Source organism: Nylanderia fulva, unplaced genomic scaffold, assembly GCF_048542155.1.
Source record: "Nylanderia fulva isolate GAGA-0341 unplaced genomic scaffold, ASM4854215v1 Scaffold32, whole genome shotgun sequence".
NCBI classification, from domain to species: domain Eukaryota; kingdom Metazoa; phylum Arthropoda; class Insecta; order Hymenoptera; family Formicidae; genus Nylanderia; species Nylanderia fulva.
In genome coordinates this window covers 637,491-665,352 of record NW_028190390.1, presented here as the reverse complement: position 1 = coordinate 665,352, position 27,862 = coordinate 637,491, and the positions used below count along the sequence as shown (strand labels likewise).

Below are 27,862 nucleotides of genomic sequence, written 5' to 3'. Positions count from 1 at the left end.
TATTTCATGCATGTCCATTCACTGGAGTTCCATTCGCGTGATTTCAGAGACATAATCGCCCTCTCCTTATCGTATAACAACTCGTGAGAATTGTAACACGTCAATCGGAAATGAAGGGCCGGTTTGTTTTTAATTGCGCGCGAGTGGCTTTGCAGAATTAAAAGAGGCTTGATTTATTGCACGCGCGTGTCTAAGGATCATCATTCACGCGTGTGTAACGCACGTATTACGCCGCAATTGCGTGTACGAGGAAAATGGCCGTTCCGCATTTTACTGACACTATATAAACCAGGAGGGGCTCGAAGGGGTGGCTTCGCGAATAAATGAACGCGACGTCGCTATAATAACGTGGTATAAATAAATATAAACGCGACAATTTCTTATTCACCCCCTGTCGCTCGGATCGCGTACGGAATGATGATTTATATCCCTTCTATGTATGTTTGTGTGTGTTTATGTACCGATACGTGATATTAGCATAGTATAGACATTTAATAGTAGCGACAGTACATAGCGGTACCTTTGATCTTCACGTACTCAATTTTTATGAGCTTGAGACTAACCGCCATATTGTTGGATTAAAATAGCGTTCTTCCCGCAATTCGGACAATTTGTGACAGCACAATACGCCCTCGCACTCATTTTACTTGTTATATAATACATCTTTATAAAAAGTTAATGGGTTCACGTGCTCAACTCATCATCACCTAACTTGTCATACTACAAAACATATGCGTCTGAATAGGTTATGTCACTGTACATATGTTTCGGCTAAGAACATGGCGGCTATGACACGCTCGGATCGCTCGGATCGCGTACGGAATGATGATTTATATCCCTTCTAGGTATGTTTGTGTGTGTTTATATACCGATACGTGATATTAGCATAGTATAGACATTTAATAGTAGCGACAGTACATAACGGTACCTTTGATCTTCACGTACTCAATTTTTATGAGCTTGAGACTAACCGCCATATTGTTAGACTAAAATGATAGCGTTCTTCCCGCAATTCGGACAATTTGTGACAGCACAATACGCCCTCGCACTTATTTTATTTGTTATATAATACATCTTTATAAAAAGTTAATGGGTTCACGTGTGCTCAACTCATCACCTAACTTGTCACAATACAAAACATATGCGTCTGAATAGATTATGTCACTGTACATATGTTTCGGTTATGACATGCGCAATGAAAATCAGACAAAATAAATACGGAGTGTCGCTACTATTAATGTCTATACTATGATATTAGCTAGCAACATCGATTTCGCGTTAGATCGACAGACGCCTTTATCCTCGCTCTCGCATATATCCGTCATTACGTCGTAATATTCGGGCAATTGCGGGACGATGAACATATTATATTTTACGACGAGCGAGTATTTCCCAGCAAACGAGTCTGTATCAATGCGTTAATAATCCTGCGATACGAAGATCGAATTGTTCCGCTAAATTCACCGAGTGTCGCATCGAGATAGCTAAACTGGCTGATGAACGTATATATTATCGATCGACAGATAAAACGACTCTTGTTTAATCGAACGAGAAATGACTTACTTGTACGAGCGTAGCAGAGATAACCTTTGCGTCAAATTGCATAAATTTTTTACGCATCATTATCATTCTTATTCCGACTCGTCGATTACACTCGACTATTTCTTATCGCGCGCGAACTTTTAATAAGTGCAGAAATTTTCGCGCGCGCGAAAAGCTTTTATTTCGCAGATCCATTTTCTCCGCCAGAGAATACTCGCGATATCAAAAATCCTTAAAATCCCCGCAAAAAATATCCCATTTACTTTTAATATGAAAATAATGTTAATTCCGCGAGCGATAATCGCGATATTTTCCGAAGAAAACGAAAAATCTTTAAAATTGAGAGAGATCTCAATTCTTTCAATATTTCTAGAAAATAAGAATTATTTATTATATGTATTGCATATTGGGGCATTTGCTCTTCTTTTGAATCAATAAAAAAAAATGTGCTCCCTCCCTTTGAATGAACGTTGCAATTTAATATAAAATTGCACATAAAAAAATTCAATTATATTCTAATTATTAATTATTATTATTATTATATTTATTATTATTATTATTATTATTTTATTTTCTTATTAATTATTATTATTATTATTATTATATATACTGAAAATATTATTTTCTTCTGCGGCCTCTTTTGACAGTGTATTAATTGTCCTCATTGTATTTACTAAGTAATAAAGTAATTATGTGTTGACATTACATCTCTCACTAATTTAATATGCTCGTTATAGTTGGCCCTGTCTTTCTAAATCTTAATTTTATAATATTACACGAGCCTTGTCTTTAAATATCTAATTGTATTCTTTATTAAATTGTCCTCGTGTTTCTGCTTCTTAATTTTGAAGGCCATCGCGATATCGGAAAAAAACCCGAATGGAAAAACCGAAATCCACTCATTCGCAGCATCCGCGTTTCGAATAATAAAGATTACGCGGCGGATTTTTTCATCTCCGCGCGATGATTAGCGACGACAGGACTTTACGATCGTTCGGATTCATCGGCAATGATCTGTCCATGGTGGACGCCTACGACGCCGGGGAATAGAGAAGCCGGAGGAGCCCAGCAGAGTGGGAGATGAATTATAAAGTGGCGTTCTACGGTGAGAGGTCTTACAGTTATACTTTGCCCGTTTTGCTGCTTCGCGGCTACACGTGCGAAGCCGGGTCACGCGCTGCAACGTATATCCGTATCGGAGTGCAACATCGATAAGAAATCCGTCACGACGAGAGAGCCGTGCTGATTCAGTTACGTCAACGGTAACACACAACGTTGATATATTTATTATTATTTCACGTAAAATATATACGAAGTCGCAAAATCTCTTAACTCCCGATAAATCGCGTTACCGGCGGAGAAAAAAATATTAGCTATAAATATTAGCGCGGCAAAATTTAAATCTGTTTTTCTTTGACGGATTAAATTGAAGGAAAAAAGCTGGTATTACTTTTGTCGAATGAGAAATCCGTCGTTTTTACGTTTTTACTATAGCTAGTGAATTCTCTCGATGGAATAAAAAATTAAAGCGTATGAATTTCTTTGATTCATTTATCACTGTATATTGCGTATTGATTTTCTTGTATTTAAATTTCCGCTTCAAAGTTGATACAGAGTCGGCGAAGCGCGGTTGTATAATAAAATAACACGTATTTAATATATCTTTACATATTTTTATCATTTTTAAATCTGATTCTATCTCTGTGAAGAATTTCAGAATATTTAACTGATTTCTTGGCTCCATTTGATTAATCAAGAGCATCAACAAAATTTAAAGATCAATCAACGTTAATTGGGTCACTGTAAAGTTCTATTGAAGCAGAGAATTTTAATTATCCTGTTGAATAGTCATTTTCAATGCAAAATTAGAAAGGAATTTTCAAGAAACATTAGAAAAAGCAAACGAAATGCCTTACTTTGGTTTCTTGTTTAGAAACGCATTTCTTCTTTTAGTTGAAAACGCACTTTTTATCTGAATCTTTATTTACTACATTTTTTGAGAAATCTGAATGAATTTCAATTAAATCTCAAAGAAATTTTTCCATAAATCCCGTTGCCTATCATAATTATAATTTAACAGAGATAAATCATCATTTAAAAATATTAATTATCAAAGTTAAAATTTAAACATGAAAACTAAATTTTAGATGTAAAATATATAAGAACAAATTTAATTATAATAGTTAATATTTTTTATAATACAGTATATCCTTTTACATTGTGACATGCAAAATTGTGCGGTTATCATTCGAACTCTTCCGTTTCCAAGAAACTTATTTAAAGACCGTAACAAGCACTTATTAAGATGATATAAAATAAATAAGTTGGAAATGAGAGGTCTTGTCATACGTGACTTTCAGTGAAGAACAACATATATTATAAGTAAGCGTGTAATTTTTATTACTATTTTAACTTGGACACAGTATTAATTAATTAATTTATTTATTAATCATAGTAGGGTTGATAACAACGATTTCTCACATAGAAATGAAGAAATTATACGGAATCTTTCCAGCATCTTAAATGTTGTCGCATCATAAGTTGTATAATATGCACAAGTTCAGCGAGATATATATTATATTTGTTTCAATTCCCGATTTATGTTAACGAAAGACTATTAACTTTAAGATATGTTATATTGATTTGAATTGAATTTTTTACTGAAGAAGGCTGCGTGCAATCGAAACGTTTGTTTGTAATATAGATTGAATAAATCGTTTATTTTATATTACCTTAATAAGTGCTCGTTACGTTGGTCTTTAAATGAGTTTCTTGTTGTTAACAATATACGAGCGAATATAAGTATTATTTGATATCTTCCGTTTCCGATTGGAAATGAAATATCGATTTATACGAAAGAAGTTTCAAAGAGAGTTTATCGATTTTTTTATTCATTTTTCTGCGCGGGAACTCACCCGCTATGCTTTTCTACTTTTCTATTTTTTTTTACACAATCTCGCGTTACAGCTCGTTGCAATAAATCGTATCGGCCGTATTGCAGTATACGTTTAACGCAAGTTTGATGCGCGTATATTATATATATGGTCGATATATATTTTATATAGTATATATATATATATATATATATATATATATAATAAAACGCGCAATCTCTCGTTCGTTGGTTCGTTTCTTGTGTCATTTGCGTGATTCACGTGACTCGAGGGATACCGATGTTTCGAAATTAGCGCGCGTTAATTAACGTCAGCGCGCGATTCCCGAGATATCCCTACCCGGGCGGAAAAGGGGAGATAATAACGAGCGATTTTCGGTACAGAAGCGCCACGAAGGAGGAATTATGTAAATTGATTGTGTGATAATCATTGCACTTTGCTCGCTCGCGAGCCGACTCTTTGTAGCTCGTACTTTGTTCCTCCGGGCGCTAAATTGCGTGCGCGCATTAGTAATGGTAGACACAGAAAGGTAACCACGTTAATTAGGGATGAATTAATTAATACGCTCGGTTAATTACAATATGCTATTAACTCATATCCCGCTAATTCTAGCCGCGCTGAATATTTATTTATGGCGAGACGCCGCGGCGCTACCGCGAAATGTCGCCGAGAGGGAAACTTTTGACAGTTCGCGTCGCGTCATCTGTCAAAGTACAGGCGTCGGAAGTGGAATACAGCGAAACGCGAAAGATTTGTATTCGCGCGTCTCTCGAACTCGATATATCGAATTCAGAGGATTAAAAATAACAAGTAAAGTAATCCTGCGAAATACCTATAAAGCGCGGGAAAGTCGAGATAATTTCGATACGTCCCTGACTTCGATTAGTCGGCGTTGGAGATACGGGCATTAACCGCTGGTAAAAAAAAATAGAAAAAATAAACGGAGAGACTCGCACGAAACGCGAATACCGAAGCGGCGAGAGGGAACGCCATTAAATATGATTTTACTCGATAGCCGAATGGAATTGCGCGCGTTTTCGTGCAACACGTAAAATCGTGACGCTCCAAAACGTCAACGTTGCGTTATTGCGCGCGCTCTCGAATCTCCCCGCTAAAATTTACCAAATATATCCCAATCAATTTACGATCGTTAAGCTCTCGTCTCCTTTAACGACCGACGGATAAACCGACGATAAACCACGGACAATAAACGTTTAGAGAGCAAATAGAGTCAGGTACTCCGTCACACGTACACACGCGCAAGAGCGATCAGCTGGTGCACAACAATAGCGTTGACAATCTATCTATCTCTCTTACAACGAGCACGCATGAGGAGACACGCGAGAGAGAAAACGCGCCATTTTATATAGGCCTTCTATTGTGAAGCAATAATAACGATTAAATTATTGTATAATCGCATTTCGCGTGTTCACAGAACAATGGCGTCGTACAACATATCGGTGGGGCCGAGTTGCCCGGGACCCTATCTGGGCCCGAGCCTTAGCACGCTCTGCGGAGGATCGCAGTACTTAACCTTTATGACGCTCATAGATGCGTTTGTACGGTCTCAAGATATTATATCTCAATCGTGCGAGCGTATAAGACCGGTGGATCCACCCGCACACTATTACGACTTCATCGTTGTGGGCGGTGAGTAAATAGATTTAAGGTGATCCTCAACGTTCTCGAGAAGTCTGTGATTTCCGTCCTGTTTTATCGACAAAATGTGAGGCTAGATAAACTATAAATCTATTTATTGGCTATACGGATTGTTTTTTACCCGAAATTAGAACGCTTCGCTCTTTGTTAATATTAATACTTTAATTTAGCAGCATTTAATGCAGGAAAACGACTTATCAATCTGAATTCATACTTCTGTAATCAAGATATATGAGACTATACAGATTAATAAAAGTCTTTTTCCTGTACAAATTAAAGTATTAATATTAACAAAGGGCGAAGCGTTCTAAGTTCGGGTAAAAAACAATCCGTATAGCTAATAAATAGATTATAGCTGAATCTAACCTCACATTTTGTCGATAAAACAGGAGTAAAACTTAGGTTAGCTTAAGATCCTTTTAAGGTTTTATTTCATTCTTTTTATCCTATTCGCTGAGAAAAATGTTTTCTATTAATAAACAAAATTTTATTACTGATGCAGAAACTAATTGTTGGTATGTGACCAGTTAAACCGTTGGTTACCACGTCGATATAAATTTGTTAATTTAATTCACATAATAATACAAAACTGTTTTGTAGAATGTACAAACTTCCTTCACAGTGAGAAACAGAATATTTTGTTAACAAAACAAAACGGGTATATAATGTTAAAAAAATTTTTTCTTGAAGATAATAGATCTTAAGATGATAAAAAATTTTATATAATTCTCACAATTGTTTAAATACGAGATAGATTGCGGTTTAATTTTATATATTGTAAAACGTGAGTAACCAAATGATATTGTTTCGTTAATTCAAAATGTTCACCAAATTTTGCTCGTCTAACGAAAAAGATATTACATTTCGCAGCAATCTTAAAATTGTCTAATTGAAAACGGTTATCTGAATAATTTTATTTTTTACCATGAATATAACTTGTTTCTCAGCGCAGAGCGACTGGAATGTAAATTATAAAATGTACTAATTCAAGAATCTGGTATTAGACATGTGACATTTTTCTATGTTTACGCTCTATCAAAGCTAAGTCTCGCGCGATGAAAACCAGTTGTAAAAAATTTCCTAAAATTTCCTAACTCAAACACTTTTCCCTTTTCCACTTTCTAAAATTGCATTCATCCATTTTTATAAAATTAAATAAAAAATTGCTTATTAATAATTTTACAATATATATATATATATATATATATATCGAAATAATGCACAAGATGCGTGATTCTTTGATAAAACTATCGTTTGGAAATATGTTTCTCGTAAAACTGAGGCAGGAACCATCGTCCGGATAACATTTAATTAAAGATAAGAGTCTAATGGACACTTACTATAGTATACACCGAGAGGAAGAGTTGCAGAAAGTAACGGTCGGTGATTTTCTAATGAATGGGTGAAATTGATCGACGTAATTGGAATGTATCCTTATGAGCCGGCTCGCGTATCTCGAGTGATCGAGTAAGCGATTTGAGTGTCGATTTGAGCGTATATACGATAATAATCGCATTAGCCTTATTAGAGTAACGAGCGGACGTGTTATCGCGTGTAAATATGTGTAAACAACGAATATATCGGTTTGACAATCGTGAATTGTTAGTCATACGCGATTTTGCGAGCGATATATAAGCCGTCGATTTTGCTACAAAAAATTAATTTGAACGAAAAAAATTAATTTCGGACGGAAGCCATCGTAAGTATCGTTATTACACAAGTGGAAATAATAAAATGTAATGCGTGAACCTACGCAATGATAGCAATGACTGTGTGGCGAAATGCCGTTCATGTAACCCATTTTCCAGACTAGACAATAAAAGAAAAAAAATTGTAAAAACGGGAAACGAATCGAGAAGAGAAAATACCGCACGGGGCGAGTAATCAAATATAATAGAGTATTAATAACTCGGGAACAATGATGAATAAAATAGTTATTCGTTCTAGTTACGTCGCTCTCAATATACCGAATAGAACTTCAATATAAACCAATTTAATCGCGTACTATCACGAAATAGTTCGATCGACATGCGATATTTGTACTCATATATATATTACATTGCTGTATATTCTTAATAAAACATTTACTAGGAATATATGTAATTTATCGAAAAAAGGTAGAGAGACTGCGTCAAATTAATCACATCACGGTACAGAATTTCCCAAAATTACCTGATGCTCTTTTAGTAGCAGACTCTCTGGTCAATTTGAGAACGATTTTTCCTTAGCGAAAATATCTAGATATAAGCAAAAAAAATGAAAAAAGAGTTTTTTGTAAGCTAAACTTTGTAGAGTTGAAAGGTTAACGAAACTACATTCTTCAGTCAATTTCAGTGGAGTTTACTTTAATAGAATTTTAATTTGAGACTTAATTACAAAAATATATAATGGAAAAAATTGGAAACTTGCAAAAAATTATCGTCTCCCTTGACATTTTCCGAGGAGAAAGTCGACTTTAAATTAGACAGAAAGTCTATTGTTAAAAGGACACAATATATGGTAATTTTAGGACATTCTATACAATAAAATTGTAATTTGTAATTATAGTTATTCATTCGATTAATTTTCCATATAAAAAAAGATTTTAAACTCACGTCAGAGAGCTTTATAAGAGAACAATATATAAAACTCTGTTACCAGAGATTAATAGTATGTAACTTTCCCGAAAATATACAGCCGAAATATTCGTCGCGACTTTCGACATTTACATTCGGTCGACGGCAAAACCGAGTCTCTCCTCGTAAAGGAAGAGAAAGGGGAAAAAAGGGGGAGCACATAATTGAATATTTTAGTGCGCGCTTGATAAAAACTCGGGTCGCGTAAATTCGGAACCCGAAATTCGCTCAATCGCATAGAAGGGCAGAGACGATACGCGAGAATTTCGCGGGATCGAGCGATCGAAACTAATTTTTTTTGCCTCCCTTTCGGGTGATTATTCCCGGGTATAGGACACCCGGGATATTCTTGCGGCAAGATGGAATTTTTCAGTGACTTTCGAACGATCCGCTATCGTGGTGCTACGTTCGCGATATCGATCGCTTTTCCACAATATTCTGTCTACGTGTAAGAAAAAATATATATTCCTTTTTTTATATTAATATATGTATTAATATATATTTTTATATATTGTATAATATAATATATACACAATATATATTATAGAAATATATTGTATAATATATACACAATATATATTATAGAAATATATTGTATAATATATATTATACAATATATATTATAGAAATATATATACATATAATATAACATATTTTTATATAATATAAAATATATCGGTTGCGGAAAAAACAGAGCTGTAGAGATATAACGAGAGAAAGTCTCGTTTCTCAAGGTATTATTATGATCACTGTCGTTAATTAGAGATGCGACACTATATAGGGATACCTGTATATACAGGTACAGTTTCTTTCTCTTCTTTCGAACAAAACGCACGCTGTGCCTAATACAGGGAGACGCGGACACAGAAATAAAATGTGTATATATATGTGTGTGTGTGTATGGAAACGTACACCCGTGTGCGAAATGATTAATCGTCACGTCGGGTGCGGCCGGGGTGTATTACCTCGCGGAGGTGATGAGAAAATATTAATAATACCCCGGGTCGCGCGCTGAGTAATTAACGTGATGCTTATTAATTATTCCGTCAATGAATATCCGGTCGGTAGAAAGAAGTTGGCGGAATAATTATAATAGCATAATGCTCGAAGAGAGACGGCACAAGTCGACGACGATAAAAGGATCGGACTGGAGGATCGACTGGAAACGGGCAAGAAAATGGATTTTGTATTACACGTGCAGGCAAAGTGGCACTTTGTGTGCGTGTTTTCTGTGCGGAAAGCCGCATTCAAAGCCATTGCCTACGGCTGAGCCGCGTTCAAAGTTATTGTTCACGGCTGAAGCCGTGGGCAATGTATTGCCCACGGCTTCAGCCGTGGACAATGACTTTGAACGCGGCTATTCCCGCACCGTGCCGTCGCAAGATGACGGCGTGCGATCGGCCACCTCGCGCACAAAACCACTTTGCCTGCACTTGTAATACAAAATAGTATGTGTATCACGTGCGAATTGACAATTGTTCACTCGTGACCAATTGTCAACTTTCCGCACTTGATACACAATATACTATTGTCATTAGGGCCCGAGAGAGGAAAAAACGTCGCGATAAAGCAAATCAAGTCGCCCTACAAATATATCAACATGTAAGGGTAATTGAAATAATTGCAGAGGCTTTGTGTCACGGCACCTTCTAAAAATACGAATTTATATGCACGAGATAATCAAAACAAAAGAGGGGGTTGTAAAAAATTTCTGTTAAATTTAACAGATGTCACATGTGCCAAACAACCCACAGAAATTTTTGTGTTGCTTTAACATAATATGGATATATTAAATGGAGACACAATTATTATTGTGTTAAATATTGTGTACTTTAAATAATTGCAAAACTTCAAATAATTAAAATAAAAATAGGTAAAATTAACATACTTTTAATATAAAAATTAACTAAAAATATGTTAATTTTAGATTTTATCATCCCCACTATTATAAAATAAAAAATCAACATTTTTTTGTAAATTTTATCAAATAAATTTTGTCACTAATAAAGCAGAACATATTTATTGTGTAAAATAGATTGTTAAAAATAGATGCGCATTGTGTTATTTTTACATTTTTTTAGTTGTTTTAATAATTTAATATTTAAGTTCAATTAATAGAACAGCAATATGTTAAATTAACACATGAATGTATTAAATATTTCACACAAAAATTTTAACGGGAACCGTTTTTAACAAGAAAACTAATCATCCTCTTATCCTTCCGAGAAGGATATAAAAATTAACTAAGATCAGAACAAAATACGAAATACCGACGGAAAAAAGAACAGAACGCGGAATGGATCGAATAACAATTACGATAATATTTATGCGGGCACGTAAATATAGTTTTATTACGAGCAGGAGATATCTAAATTCGGGAAATTCCACGGATGAAAAACAAACGTTTTTCACGCACCGTTTATTCAACATTTTGTAAAACGAAAATGAAGGGGGGGGGGCGGGAGAAGAATATTATTATTACGCGCATTTCTCTCTGTCCGATGAAAAATGTAATAGGAGAGTCCCGGATGAAGAAGAGTGTATGAATAAATGTATTCCACATAACATTAATAAAATGAAATAATCACTGTGTATAGAAAAACGCATTTCGCGCGCAACACATTTTACACACTCACTACAAACTACATAACCCGGGGAATAATGAATTAATGAAAGAGAGAGAGAAATATTTCCGCGCGCGCGCGGAAATCGGTGCCCCCTGTAAACGATAAATACACCATTTTCGCGAAAATTTAACGAGCTATTAAAACTCCAATTAAAAAATAATTAAAAATAGCGCGGTTTAAACGCGCGAGGCGCCGCGCGTGTCCAAGGGGGGCTCAACAATTCCGGGGGGGTTGGGGGGGTGGAAGAAGGATGGGGGATGCTCGACGTATCCACCGCCCTACGAATTTTGCACCTCCGAGGGAAAAACACTGCGAACCTTCCTCTCGTATAACGGCGTGTTTACCACGTGCAAACACAGTTATCACGGGGAATCGTCGGTGGCAATTGTTATTTGTCGTTTACAGGGGGACGCGAAATGCGATTCGACGCGCATCATCGTACCTATACGCGCATATATCCCCCCTTTCGCCCCCCCCCCCCCCCAACCCTCTTCTCGTTTCAGAGATGCGCGATATTAATACAGACCCGTTATTTATTCGGTCGCGAAGCGCGTGATTATTGCGTCATTAATTTAATTACCGGTCCGTCCCCCTCCATCCCCCCTTCGCCCCCCCCCCTCCCCCTCATTTCACCCTCTTTCGACGTGTCATTACACCGGCGACGCTACGTTCCATTATTTCCATACCCTTCTGTCCCAGCCGTCGGGAGATATAAATCCTCGAAGGTGGCAAAATTTGTCGAGGGGGGCCGAGGGGGGAGAAAGGGGGGGGGGACGAAAAAGAGAGAAGGATGGATCGTTCGCGCGATTGCATAGCGATGCCGTGGACGGCGCATAATGTGATTTAAACGGCTCAACGAATTTTATACGCTCTTTGCATTTCGGGATAATTCGTACCGGACGACGCGAACGCGCAGACGCATTTTTTATTTCTATATTTCGTGGACTCGTTATACTTGGCACGGGGAGAAGGATATGCAAGAGGAAGGGGGTACTGATAAAAAATATTCGTTGGGGATCGAGAAATCGAAAGACGTGGATCGAGAAATCGGTAAACGAGAAGAGACGAGCCATGGACAGAGGGGGGCAAAAGGGGGGCCCCCCTTTATAACAAATAACTAATTATAACTAAATAACAAATAATTAAGTTCTAAAAAGTTTGTAAAAGTTTTAATCATACCCCTTTTAAAAAAAATCCTGCGGACGTCCATGAAACGTATTAATTCGAGGGGGCGGGGGGGGCTCGCAAAAAATCCTCGTGAATTGTTTATTCTCACATACATACACGCGAAAATTCTAAAGCAATAATCCGCTAGTGATGAACAGTAAACGAGAAGAGACGAGCCATGAGTAAAGGGGGACAAGAGGGGGGCCCCCTTTGGAATTAGCAAAAAATTAGCATATTTAATATTGAAAAAAATGAAAATAACAAATAATTAAGTTCTAAAAAATTTGTAAAAGTTTTAATAATGCCCCTTCTAAAAAAAATCCTGCGGACGTCCATGAAACGTATTAATTCGAGGGGGCAGGGGGGCTCGCAAAAAATCCTCGTGAATTGTTTATTCTCACATACATACACGCGAAAATTCTAAAGCAATAATCCGCTAGTGATGAACGGTAAACGAGAAGAGACGAGCCATGAGGAAAGGGAGACAAGAGGGGGCCCCCCTTTGGAATCAGTAAAAAATTAGCATATTTAATATTGAAAAAAATGAAAATAACAAATAATTAAGTTCTAAAAAATTTAAACAGGTTTTAATCATGCCTCCTTCTGAAAAAAATCCTGCGGACGTCCTATGAGACGTATTAATTCGAGAGGGCAGGGGGCTCGCAAAAAATCCTCGTGAATTGTTTATTCTCACATACATACACGCGAAAATTCTAAAGCAATAATCCGCTAGTGATGAACGGTAAACGAGAAGAGACGAGCCATGAGTAAAGGGGAGACAAGAGGGGGCCCCCCTTTTGGAATCAGTAAAAAAATTAGCATATTTAATATTGAAAAAAATGAAAATAACAAATAATTAAATTCTAAAAAATCAAAACAGGTTTTAATCATGCCTCCTTCTGGAAAAAATCCTGCGGACGCCTATGAGACGTATTAATTCGAAAGGGGGGGGCTCGCAAAAAATCCTCGTGAATTGTTTATTCTCACATACATACACGCGAAAATTCTAAAGCAATAATCCGCTAGTGATGAACGGTAAACGAGAAGAGACAAGCCATGAGTAAAGGGGGACAAGAGGGGGCCCCCCTTTTGGAATCAGTAAAAAAACTAGCATATTTAATATTGAAAAAAATGAAAATAACAAATAATTAAATTCTAAAAAATCAAAACAGGTTTTAATCATGCCTCCTTCTGGAAAAAATCCTGCGGACGCCTATGAGACGTATTAATTCGAACGGGGGGCTCGCAAAAAATCCTCGTGAATTGTTTATTCTCACATACATACACGCAAAAAATTCTAACGCGATCCACTAGTGATATATTCATGATACGCGCGTGCATCGCGTAACACGTGGCGTAATAAATACGTATATAGGCTCTGTATATCTCTGCGAGAGAGATTCCATCCTCCTCCCTCTGGATGTCTCTACAAACGTCCCCCTCTTCTCCCAAGTTCGCAATTTTTCACGGCAATAACAGGCAGCCCGTGTTTTTCTCCTCCCTGATCCACCCTTGGATGAAGGGAGAGCGACTTCTCTTCCACCCTTTCCACCCCCCTGGCATTTTTCGCCGATCAAACACGGCTGCCTGCACACGGCTAGAAAATAAAATGGCAGTTGAGCGGAATAAACGCGCATCATTCTGCATCTGCGACGTGCTAAATATTATCTGAAAAATATATATATATATATATATATATATATATATGTATATAGATCGCTTCCAGCCATTCGAAACCGAATGCAAAGGAAGAGAGAGAGGGAACCGGGCTTTCCTCTTCGCGCTCTTCGCTTCATTTTAATAATTAGATATCGGATCTTGAATATAAAATATATTCACCATTTTAATATCCACCACGCTGCTGCGTATATTCGCGTCTTTCCGGATGCAGGCGTCCAATAACTCGCGTCCGAATATTCAAGAGGAATTGTAAATGATGTAACCGAGATAATAATTCTCCGAGTTATTTGCATTATCCGCGATATTGTATATGCGATTTTTCGGAATTCTCGAGGCGCCGAGTTATGTCTAGATATTCAGCTAAATTATATAACAGTTATTCTTACCTCATCAAGATTCAATTGTTATTTCTTGAAAATTTTTTTAAACATATAACTATGCTAATTAATTAAATTACTTACTGACAGATATCTTTGCGAAAAATCCATACACGCAGACAGAAATGCTGATTTGTCTCTAATATAAAGAGAGATCATCGACTTACCTGAAACAGAGAAAAAAATATATATTGCAATATTTTCGTATATACGTATCTACGAAATATTCGATTGCTAAGGAGATTAGATCTCCAATTCGCAAATTTATAAGTCCGATTAAATATGAAGTCCAATATAAATTTTCCACCCCCCTTTCTCCCTGTTAAATATTCCACATGCGCGATCGACGGATAACGCGCGGATGTGTTATAAATAATGCTATTATCGCGCCGGTCTGTGGATTCGCATCATTTATTCACGCCTTATAAATAATACTTAAGTACGCCGCGATATATATAATTACGTTCCGCTCATTAACGCGCGTTATAAGCGGGACTTGTGTTTCCTAGTTTCCTAGACGAATACAAATTACAAACCTGTCTCTCACGCGCGGCTCATTTCCTATTCTCTTATAAATTATTTCTTATTTTACCATGCATCAATTATTTCTAATCGTCGATCAAATACACATATTAACGTCGACAATTGTTTTTCGCGACACGAGAGAAATATATTTAAATAAAATATATTAGAATTCGGAAAATAATTTTTTTTTTTTTCGGAAATTATTTATTCAACAAGTTTGAAATTTTTCCACACAAAATATAAATGTTTTCTCTATATATATATATATATATATTATTTTATTAAATTTTAATAATCATCAAATCTGTCGAATATAAATAGTTTCTGAAAAAAATGTGGAATATTATTTTCTGAACAACCCTAATATAAATAAAGATATTTATTAGTCAAATTTAAAAGCAGCGAGCTAAAAAAGCCAAAGAGAGATTCCGATTCTCTTATAAATTATTTCTTATTTTACCATCCAGCAATTATTTCTAATCGTCGATCAAACACACTAACGTCGACGATTGTTTTTCGCGGCACGAGAAAGAAATATTAAAATAAAATATATTTTTTACTTATATTTAATATATATATGTAAATAATCTATATATAAAAAATATATAATATATATACATATATATGTATAAAATATTTATTTAAAAATTATTTATACATAAAAATATGTATAATATATATATTTTTTATATATTATTTTTTATATATTATTTTATATATATTATTTTATTAAATTTTAATAAATTTCAAACCTGTAGAATATAAATAGTTTCTGAAAAAAAAATATGTGAAATATTATTTTCTGAACAACCCTAATATAAAGAGATAAATTTATTAATCAAATTTAAAAGCGGAGAGCTAAAAGAGTGAAAGAGATTCCACATCTGGAGTAAAAAAATTGCCGGAGAACGCATTATAAGTCGGGTGCAGGTACTCGCGAAAATTAGTAGAAAGTGGTGCAGCAGTAGTATATGTATATACATGAAGCAGCGAGTATACTTTCTTCGCGGCGACGATAAATCACGGGATCCTTGACCGACAAGCCCGCGTTACGGTTTGCGGCGTAATGCGGTCTTAACGATAAGTAAACCGGCGAGAGAGAAGAGTAAAAGATACGAATCGGGAATATAAGCGAAACAAACCGAGAAAGAAGAATAACGTCGAGCTGTTTCTTCTGCAGACCTTTGTGGAACGGTGGACATTATCCGCGGTTTTTTTCCGATCCTGTCGATCGGAAATCAATTGTCGGGGAAAAATAGCAAAGAAAAAGAGAAAGAGAGAAAAAGATGACAGCTGTCAACGCTCCGCGAATCGTCTTGTCATCCGTACAAAGTTCAAAAATTTGTGTTAAATTTAACATAATATGCATATGTTATATATTAATTTTAACACAAAACTTCTAGTAATTTAAAATTAATTTTGTGTAAAATTAACATAGTTTTAATGTAAAAATTAATTAAAAATATGTTAATTTTTTTTAGCTTTTATCATCCTCACTATTATTTTCTTCCGATCCTTTCGATCGGAAATCAATTTTCGGGGAAAAATCGCAAAGAAAAAGAGAAAGAGAGAAAAAGATGACAGCTGTCAACGCTCCGCGGATCGTCTTGTCATTCGTACAAAGTTAAAAAATTTGTGTTAAATTTAACATAATATGCATATGTTATATATTAATTTTAACACAAAACTTCTAGTAATTTAAAATAAATTTTGTGTAAAATTAACATAGTTTTAATGTAAAAATTAATTAAAAATATGTTAATTTTTGTTACCTTTATCATCCCCACTATTATTTTCTTCCGATCCTTTCGATCGGAAATCAATTTTCGGGGAAAAATCGCAAAGAAAAAGAGAAAAAGAAAAAAAGATGACAGCTGTTAACGCTCCGCGGATCGTCTTGTCATCCGTACAAAATTAAAAAATTTGTGTTAAATTTAACATAATATGCATATGTTATATATTAATTTTAACACAAAACTTCTAGTAATTTAAAATAAATTTTGTGTAAAATTAACATAGTTTTAATGTAAAAATTAATTAAAAATATGTTAATTTTAGCTTTTATCATTCCCACTATTATAAAATAAAAAATCAAAACTTTTTTGTAAATTTTAACAAATAAATCTTGTCACTAATAAAACAGAACATATTTACTTATTGTGTAAAATTAAAAATAGATGCACATTATATTATTTTTACATCTTTTTTCAGTTTTAAAAATTTAAATTGAATTAACACAACAGCAATATGTTAAATTAACACATGAATGTGTTAAATGTTTAACACAAAAATTTTAACGTGGGCCGTTTTTAACAAGAAAACACAAATTCTCCTACTATGGATACAAGTGTCCTGTTTCCCTTGCATCAGGTGCATTTATATACAACCACAATGCTTACGTAAGAGCATTGTTTTTGTTGTCAGAAGAAGGAGGGAGGACAAAACAGTTTTCACCTGGCGGTTCCGTTCAAGTGCAGTCACGGAAGAAGTATGACAGAAGAAAAAAGAGGGGAGGAAAGAGAGTGGGGAGGAAACCGTGACTCTTTAAAGGAGGAAAAACCAGCCGGAACACGCTGGAATTATCGTGTTTACCGATTATCGCGGATTCAGAGACCCAGAACTCAGGAAAAAATTTTTTATATATAACAATTTTAAATTACATAGAAACATAAAATTATACACTTAATCGCAAAATTATATATGAAATATGTCCATACATAATTAGATAAAAGTGCTTTTTATATATAATTATATCGATTTATATAAAGTATTTCTTTATACATACAAATATATATAATTTGACATGATTATATATGAACCCTTATAATTTATATAATTATGTACGAAAATAGACATAATTTTACGATTATATGTATAATTATTTAATTATTTATATCAAAAATTTTTTATCGGGAGAAGAGAAGCCAAGTATATCCTTCTCTTTTTTTCTCCCTAGTTTTCACCCCCTGAACCCTTCCGCCGGAGAAATAAACCGAGAAACGTTCGCATTGCGACACATAAATTAGACGTGTTCTCCCTCTTTCCTCCTCGTCATCGCGTTTTTCCATAGCACGCTTTTTGCTTGCAACCACTCGATATCGGAATTATTCGATGAATGTCCCACTTTGTCCCGTTTTTGTCATCGCGCGCGAAATATAATAACACATTATCGGCAATTTAGGAAATATCATTACAAGAAGTGGAGAAAAATACGTCTATAAATACAAAGAGATATATAAATAATTTGTTTTTATTGTTTTCGGATCAATAACGTAGACTATTTCGGATCCGTTTGACTATAGTTGGTAATCATTTGGTAATTAATTAGTCGCGATATCTATTATTTGGGTCGTCTGGGGATGAATTATGTACGATATAAAATTACAATAGAGTATAAAATAAATGTAGACACGAAAAATATTTTTTAAAAATACAATAAAAATCAATTATTCGAACTGAATTCTCTTTCGGTGGAGTAAATAAAATGGAATAGAAATTATGAAACTAAATAAATATAAAAATTGCGCGCGAAAAATAATAACACATTATCGGTAATTTAGGAAATATCATATTTCTGTAAATGGAGGTACATATGTATAAATACACAAAGTTAATTTTATTATTTTCAGATCAATAACGTAGAATATTTCAGACTTATTTGATTACAGTTATAATCATTTAATAATTAATTAGTCTATTATTTGAATCGTCTGGGAAATTATACATATGCGATATTCATGATTAGATTAGAGTATAAAATACATAAACGTATAAACACGAAAAGTATTATAAAAAAAACACAACAGAAATCAATTATTCAAACTAATTTCTTTTAGGGAGGAGTAAATAAAATAGGATAAAAATTGTGATACGTAACTACATAAATATAAAAACAAATAATAAATACAATTTTGATTCTTTTATTTAATTAAAAAATAAATAAATTAGAGTCGTGTAAATTTAAAATCAACTAATGAATAATAGACCAACTTAACGAGCTATTATAGATTGTTTAGGATGTTAAAAAATTGTTTATTAAAAACCATAGATTGTATAATGTTAGACAGAAACACACTTTATTATTGATTAGTTAATTTCTAATTTTTTTCATTAAAAAAATAATAAATCGTCAATCCATAATTCTTTCAAAAAAAAAAAAAAAAGAAAATTAAAAATTGATCAAACACGAATCAACGTAAAATCGAAAAAAATTGTACACAACACACAGCGCAGTGTCTAATATTCATCTAAATTTTCCTAAAGACGTCTAATTACAAAATGTCAATTAACTGCAGAAAACAGCGTTATAAACATTTCAGTAGCAGCATCCGCGTTTTGACTTGCAACTTCCATAGGTGCACCGTGTTTCCTAGCCTTCGCAGATTAATAAAAGTCAGTGTCCAAAGAAGAGAATTCATGCCATAATCCTGACGAGCTCTCTCTCTCTCTCTCTTGCTCTTTTCATATGTCGTTATCAGTGGACTCTATTAAAATTTCCAGCTAGTGTTTCGACTAACGTCACACAAAGCTAGAACGTTATCTCCCTCAAACGTCATATTTCCACTTATATATCTTCAGCATCTCTCTCCCACGAATGCGCTCGTCATAAAGGGACCTGTCAACGTGTGCTGAGCCCTGTATCGTTGCCTCGTGGCACATATGGTATGTGTGTGTATATATATATATATATATATTTTTCACGCGACAAACGGAGAGGAAATTACTGTGCACGCAACCGAAATAGCTAACAATAAGATACCATCTCGCGGGAGAATTTTTTTTTTTTTTTTTCATTCAACGTTCTCCACGTTTTGAGCGCGTACGTGTCACGCGGAAAATCACGCGGAAAGGGAGAGTAGGAGATATATCGTATCTCGCGGCCACTTTACCGATTTTTCTTTTTGCGAGAAAGAGAGAGAGGTAAAGGGCAAAATCGTGAACGCTCGCGAGAAAGAACGCGATCGCGATCGGACGTAGTTCATTTTCCGCGCTGCTGCACCGAAAGCGGTTCTTCTCTTGTCGAGAGAGAACGTAAGAAACGGAGAACAATTTCGGCGCGCAATGAGGGGAATGTTTACCGTTCGAACGAGATTTTTGCACGCTCGTTACACAACATATCTTCCTTAAATAAATGTTTCCCTTCCTCTTCGTGTTCGATCGTGTATATCTCGTACAGGGTTCTCCGATAACGATCGGCACCAGTTTTCAGGCATTCTTTCGATTATTTTCATCAATTTCATCGGTTCTTATTAGTTTGATCGTTATAATTGGTCATGTAATTATTTTAATAATTTCCTATTATTTTGTCCATTTTATTTGTTTGATTATTTTGACCAAATTGATCAAATAATACATAAAATTTTTAATTAAAATATTTTCTAGGAGAGCAATTTTAAGAATTTTGATATACAGATATTTGCGTAAATTAGCTGTTTATTTTCATCAATTTGATCGCTTCTTATTAGTTGGATCGTTATATTTGTTCATGTAATTATTTTGATCATTATTTTCTTCATTTTATTTATTTGATTATTTTGACCAAATTGATCGAAAAATACATAAAAAATTTTTAAATAAGAAATTTTCTAAAAGAGAAATTAAGAATTTTGATATTAAGGGGAATGTTTATCGTTCAAACGAGATTTTTGCACGCGTTTCAATTATTTTGATCAATTTAATCGCTTCTTATTAATTTGCTCATTATATACCTACTTAATTGTTCATATAATTATTTTAATCATTTTTATATATTATTGTTAATAATAATTATCTATTATTTTGTTTATTTGAATTATTTGATCATTTCGACAATGTTGAAAATCAAATTGAATTTGAATAATACATAAAATTTTTAATTAAGAAATTTTCTAGGAGAGAAATTAAGAATTTGGAGATATTTGCGTAAATTAGCTGTTCGCGAGTCTGAAAAATTCGTCTTTCGTCTTCCTGCAATTATCTCTAAATACCCATCTAACGGTACAGTTTGCTCAGTTAATAATTTGCCTAATTGTCTCCCATACGTGAACAATTATATCCTCGAAAACAATGGAATATCGAGATAAATTTCTATTCCTATTTCGCTTACTCGGAGTTATAATAAGTGCGTACGTAGCAACGCTACGTCCGGAACCGAATGCAATTTCCCTATTAATTGCTGAATTCAAATTAGTTCTCATAAAGGAGCTAATTATAGACATCGTTAAGCTGATTTAGCGCGGATGAAATTCTTCCTGGTTTGTTCCGAGACTTGGCGTCAATAAATGAAAATTCTTTAGAGACGCGAGAGAGCTCTACCCTGGCTTCTTCTTCCGCAACGTCAAGTTTGACCGGACAACTAATTACCGAGAAAGAGAGACGAATCTGGCGCCGGTTTTTCTTCCTTCCGTGAGATTCTTTTTTCCCTCTTTTTTATTCTTCGTCATTTTCATCTCTATTTATGGAAGAAGGAGAGCGTTAACCCGTTTTTCTACAAATCGTGTAGCGTCTCTTCGACGTGCCGCGAAATGTTGCGAGCGAAGGAGGAAGAAAGAGAATGTTTTACTCGCGCAAGACAATCGTGCAGTCGATAAATTCATAGGTTTCATCCCCGAGATTATTTAAACGCACATCTGCAGTTTCTCGAACGGCGTGCTTGAATAAATATTTATCCATCTCGCGTTATATAAATGTATAAAATTCATGGATATAAGGAGAGAAGAGTCTCTTGAATTTTACTCGCGGAAATAATCTTATTGATTATGTATCAAAACCACCTCTGGTATATGTTTCATAATTCACGAAAAATCTGGACGCATAAAAAGAAATATTAAAATCAAATGAAAAAAAAGAGAAAGTATATAAAAGCTAAATATATAGTATAACGCGAAAAAATAATTAACATCTCGAATTGAAGCTTTCAACATTTTCACGGAACAAAAATATAAAATTAAAAAGACCGGAAGGCAATTTTCTTGTTTTTTTTTTTATATAAAATATTACACACACACACACACACACACGCGCGCGCGCGCTCTTTATATGTTATATAAAACTTTGATATATAATACGCGATACATCATATGGACAAGTTATGAGAGCGCATTTGCCTTCCAGGGAAACACTACTTTTTCCTGTTCGATAACGCTTGTTATCAGGTATACCATTACGTGCAACCGGAAAGGTTCGTTACATCGTTGCAATTTCGGGGTCATGCAAATATAGTATGTAACCGACGCGCGCGCAGCAAATCCCGGATATTTATGCTCGAAATGCAGATTGACTTCCGCGGACGCGGAACGTTCTGACCTCCATTTATGAAATTATTACAGTTTTTTTTCTGTCGTAAAAAAAAAAACAAAAAAAAAATACGCCACCGTCTAAATAAAACGAAGATTTCTTGTTTGCGAAACAAAATTCTCATTCTCGCTTTTCGGCGAGTCCGTTTTATGTCCAGACAATTCTAATTTATTGAAATTATTTTAAACCAGATAAACTATTTTTGTAGATTTTTGAGTGCTGAAAACGATACAAATAAAATTTCAGCACATCAGATTTCCAAAACAATTGAAGTTTCAATGTATTAAAAAAATCTTTTTTACGATATTTGAGATATTTTTTATAAAAAAGTTAACGTGATCCGACTGATCAGATGTCATGATGCATTTTTCTATTATTCATCATATTGTATTATTTTTAAAAACAACGCATTTTATGAGGGATGAACAATACGTTCATAACTTTTAATTATAGAATTTCAATATACCATTAACCTTTTTTTACCCCAAAAAAAACTGAAACATAAAAAGTCATTCGTTGCATATTAAATCTCAATTATTTCGGAAAGCTAACGTGCTGATGAAAATTGACTTGTGTGACATCGTTTCCGCACCCAAAAATCTATATAAGACACACTTTGTCTGTTCCAACTAATAAAAAAAATATTTATTTGTAAACTCGTGTATATTTTGTCGGGAAAAAATAGCTCCGCGCGACGGTGTAAAAAGTCCAAGTTTTACGAGAGCGACTCGATGTCGTTCGCTTAAAGAATTGAGCCGTGTAACATGTATATATTTTATTTGCGAAGACGGAAAGCATTAAGGGGATCCTAAACGTGCTCGAGAAGTCTGTTGTTTTTTTCTGTTTTATCGACAAAATGTGAGGTTAGATAAACTATAAATCTATTTATTGGCTATACGGACTGTTTTTTACCTGAAATTAAATCAAGCCGGACTTGGCATGGGATAAAGCACTATAAGTGAATTTAGATATCAATTTGGAAGCCTAGTAAACGAGAATAGCTAATCCTACATTTTCGTGCATCCCTTAAGGGAATCCTAAACGGATCTATTTTATCGACCAAGCGATTATTTCTTTTTAAGTAGGTTATTCTTTTTAGATAGGTTATTTGCAGTTTGTACATACAAAATAAAACCAGGACAGATTTGGCATTGGATAAAAGAATATAAGTGAATGTTTAAATGTCAATTTGAAAGCCTAAACGAGAATAGCTAATCCTACATTTTCGTGCATCCCTTAAGGGAATCCTAAACGGATCTATTTTATTGACTAAGCGATTATTTCTTTTTAAGTAGGTTATTCTTTTTAGATAGGTTATTTGCAGTTTGTACATACAAAATAAGACCAGGACAGATTTGGCATTGGATAAAAGAATATAAGTGAATGTTTAGATGTCAATTTGAAAGCCTAGTAAACGAGATTAACTCATCTTACATTTTCGTGCATATGTGTGCACACGAAGATAAGTTATTCTCGTTTACTAGACTTCCACATTGATATCTAAACATTCACTTATATTTCTTCATCCAAATCCGTCCTGATCTCACTTTGTATGTACAAACTGTCAATAAAAAGAATAATCTATCTGAAATGAAATAATCGCTCGGTCGATAAAACAGAGCAGCAGCATTCATTTAGAATCCCTTTAATGTTTCTCGGGGAAGGAAAACCGCGTGTCTCTCGTATTCGGCATGTCAGGACACGCGAACTTCATGGATTACATGGGGCGTAATTATGCGCGATATCGACAAAATATATGTATATATATATATATATATATATAGACAGAGAGAGAGAGAGCAAATCGTATAACGCAAGTGACAGTTGCCGTAACGTGATTTGATGCACACACACGTGGAAATGCTAATTGAATTTCTCGATTAGAATATCCCTGGGCCTGTGTGTAAATCCGTAATATCTGCGGCAAAAGTAAAATTCGATTAACGCGATTTCGATGTAAGCGACAGACGGACGGACCCCGCGGGATGTGTATATATATATATTGTATGTACATATTTATTCATGCACGTCATGCATGTATCTCACGGTCTCTCGTCGAGTTAATCTCTGTTGTCCAATTAATCAGGCATTTAAAAAAAATGGAATAAAAATACATACGAACCGTCACTCTCCGCGCACGTACATTGTCGATATATGTGAGAAATGATTTATCATTTCGATGTTGTTAATAAATTTTCATGCGAAATAACGTTGTACGCATCATACGAGCTCTCTCTTGCGTTTATATATTTTATAGTATCTATATAGTACAATGTCTCTGTTATATGATCGATTGCGTGACCATTTCGAACGAAACGTCATACTCGGTGACAAATTCGCAAATCTCGGCAATTTTTCTTTCTCTCTCTCTCTATCTTTTACAGAGGAGTGTCCGTTTCCTTGTGTTTGTAAAGACCCTGAATTAGCAATTTAATTACCTACTTGACACGGAATTGCAAAAACATGACGATAAAATGCGTTATCTGAAGGGTCGAAACATTCATTTCAATGTGACGTTTCGGCCGAAGATAGGTAAATAAACCGACTCGCAACGTCTAATGAAAAATAGACTAAAAATACAATATGACACGATAAGGAACTGAAAATAGAATGGAGACGTTTTAAAAATATTGAAATGAAATATTAAGTGTGTCTCCAAGTGCGCAGAACTCCTCATAAATCATCGTATTATTACGCGCGATTTAAGGATTTCTCAAAAAATTCATTTCTCGAAAAGAACAGATGCAATTAAACACGAGAGAGAGAAGTAATTTTCATCAACGTCTCTAGCTCGGGGAAAAATGCGTTCTGCACGTGTGAAAGGTAGAAATTACGTAGGCAAATCATTGCCATGGCCCGAACTATCTTTTCCAATGCGACAGGCACTTCCTGCAATAACAATATCGATGGGATCGTAATAAACAACGAGCGACGGCCGCCAAATTGCGTACATCCGGGGACAGTTAATTAACATGACAATCTGAGGCTGTACATCAGCCGGGTAATTACCTGGTCGACTAGTGACTTTTCAACCTCTTATCGGACGCGCGGAACTCTCTTCCTGGCTTTCCGCGCGCCTATCATTAATCGAATTCACCTATCATTAATATACCGCAGAGAAAGGGGCAACGAGAGAGAAAGAGAGAGATGGAGATAGAGAGAGCGAAGGTAGTTCGCGAAACACGGGCGATTTATCGGCCCGATGATGAATCTAATCGCTGAAAAAGTTAATTAGGGTCGCGCAGATGTTTTCCTTCCGGCGAATGCAATTAACAACACTCCCGTTTCTTCCACGACCACCCTTTATTTTCAACCCCCTATCATCCCCCCAACGCGCGGATACATTTTTCTCAGAGTAACAACAGTTTGCGCTGAATAACGATAGGACTTTAATGACTTTTGTCGCTTCGGAATTAGGAGGATCAGCCGGTGCCGTGGTGGCGTCTAGACTGAGCGACATACCCGAATGGAAAGTTTTGTTGCTAGAAGCCGGCCCGGACGAGCCACCGGGTGCCGAGGTTCCCAGTATGGTGGCAATGTTTCTGGGTAAGTTTCAATTGAACCTTCCTGTGTGTACACACAGCGAGAGCCTCTGTGTTCCCGTTATCTACACCAGGGGAAGTCAGACCTCGCCTGACGATAATGAGCGTTTAAAATGCATCGAGTATATGTCGCCTTTTTTTTTTTTTTACTCTGAAAATCGATTTTCTTATCGCGTCGATATCCAAGATCCAGCTGACTCGAAAAATTTCCCGACTCCTTCGGAGTTTCCAAGACTATAGAAATAATTAATTTTTCCTTTCTGACTTTTCAGTATTTTTGCCAAATATATAATTTGCATATATGTATCTATATGATAAATCATCCTTGAGAAGTTTTGTCAACAATGAAAGGAAGTTAAAAAAGTGTCACTATAAATTATTTAACACATTATAAATTATTAAACACATTGAAATAAAATAGATGAATCGATTTTTAACAACACAGAAAATTAGCGTGCTGGGAGTCAAGGGAAAGTTTATATTTATTTAATAAAAAATTGCAAATTATTGAGACAAATGTAGAATAATGTGAAAAAATTCAGATAAATAGTCAAATTTCCTGACTTTTCCCTGATAATTCCAGATTTATAAAATTCCCTAACAATGCTCGGTTTTCCAGATTTCCCTAATCGCTTGACCCTGGATATCAGAGACATGGTGCGATATTTTATCCGAGGAAATATTTTCGGAGTCTTTCGTTATACTTGATTAACTTTCAATTGATTTGTGTCTGAACTCTTTATAATTATTTTAAATTATGTTTATAAATATCAAAATAATATTTTTAGAACTTATATGGTTCATGATTAATTTTGAATAGACTTTCATCTAGAGTTTTTATTATTAATAAAATGTTCTTCAGAAAAGTGAAGATAATAATAAGGTCAATCTTAAAATACAATAAGAACTACGAAATATTTTATGATTCATTAGCCTATATGAAACTTATATAATATATTTGGAAAGATTTTGAGAGTTGATTAAAATTTAACAACTATTACTTTCCTTATAATTCTAATCCTAGAGTGATCGCGCACATTTACGTGCATAAATTTAAAATTTTACTTGATATAAATTTAAGTTCAATACATGCATTTAAATAAATAATATGCTTTATATTTTAATTCGTCTTTTTGAAATGGATGACAGATGTCATCCCTAACGTCACATTTAAGCGCGACCACTTTAGATTTAAGTTAAGTTCACTTTTCAAACGACTTAAGATAAAATTGGCTATGAATCTATAAAAATTAAAAATTAACGCGACATCTGAGATGCCCGCAGATCTTCGAAATAAACGCAAAGTCATGTTCACTTAAACTACATTTAGAGCATTTTCCCGGGAAAAAAATTTTATATATAACAATATAAAATTATATAGAAATATATAAAACTATACATATAATCGCAAAACTATATATAAAATATGTCCATATGTACATAATTAGATAAAAAAGAGTGCTTTTCATATGTAATTATATAAATTTATTTCACATATAATTTTACGAGTATATGTATAATTATACAATTATTTATATATAATTATATATAAAAAATTTTTCCCGGATTCAAAAGGTAGAAAGAAATGAAAAATGGTTGCAGTGTTCATCTGGAATCTATATTATTGCAATATATATATATATATATATATATATATATATATATATATATATTGCAACAAGCTTTACGCATTGTAAACGATCTGACAATTTTACCGATAGGAACTAACATTGACTGGCAGTATAAAACCACGAACGAGATGAACGCTTGTCTGTCAAGCGGCGGATCCTGCAGTTGGCCACGCGGCAAAAATCTAGGCGGAACATCTGTCCACAACGGCATGATGTACAAACGGGGTAACGCGAAGGATTTTGACAATTGGGCGGCCATGGGAAATGCCGGCTGGAGTTGGCACGACGTAAGATTCCATCGACTTGCCTCGAATTACGTACACGTTTC

General features: G+C 34.6%; 2 protein-coding genes across 5 annotated transcripts in view; one reads left to right on the top strand and one right to left on the bottom strand.

The window, feature by feature from the left end:
- The window catches only part of LOC114945579 (kin of IRRE-like protein 1), a 652,455-nt gene that overhangs the window by 449,422 nt on the left and 175,171 nt on the right, over positions 1 to 27,862 (bottom strand). Inside the window, exons 1-2 of one of the 4 annotated variants that reach the window (XM_029321833.2) lie at positions 16,859 to 16,926; positions 16,229 to 16,310 (exon numbers count right to left, since the gene is read on the bottom strand). The exons of the other annotated variants lie outside the window; for them this stretch is intronic. Of the exons in view, the coding sequence (XP_029177666.1) occupies positions 16,229 to 16,310; positions 16,859 to 16,867 (91 nt within the window). The 5' untranslated portion in view covers positions 16,868 to 16,926. Of the gene's footprint in view, positions 1 to 16,228; positions 16,311 to 16,858; positions 16,927 to 27,862 lie in introns of those variants that run through there. 4 annotated transcript variants of the gene reach the window in all.
- Positions 2,652 to 27,862, top strand: part of LOC114945580 (glucose dehydrogenase [FAD, quinone]-like) — a 30,503-nt gene continuing 5,292 nt past the window's right edge. Inside the window, exons 1-4 of the mRNA XM_029321836.2 lie at positions 2,652 to 2,804; positions 5,872 to 6,086; positions 25,779 to 25,907; positions 27,625 to 27,821. Coding sequence (XP_029177669.1) covers positions 5,876 to 6,086; positions 25,779 to 25,907; positions 27,625 to 27,821 — 537 coding nt within the window. The 5' untranslated portion in view covers positions 2,652 to 2,804; positions 5,872 to 5,875. The remainder of the gene's footprint in view (positions 2,805 to 5,871; positions 6,087 to 25,778; positions 25,908 to 27,624; positions 27,822 to 27,862) is intronic.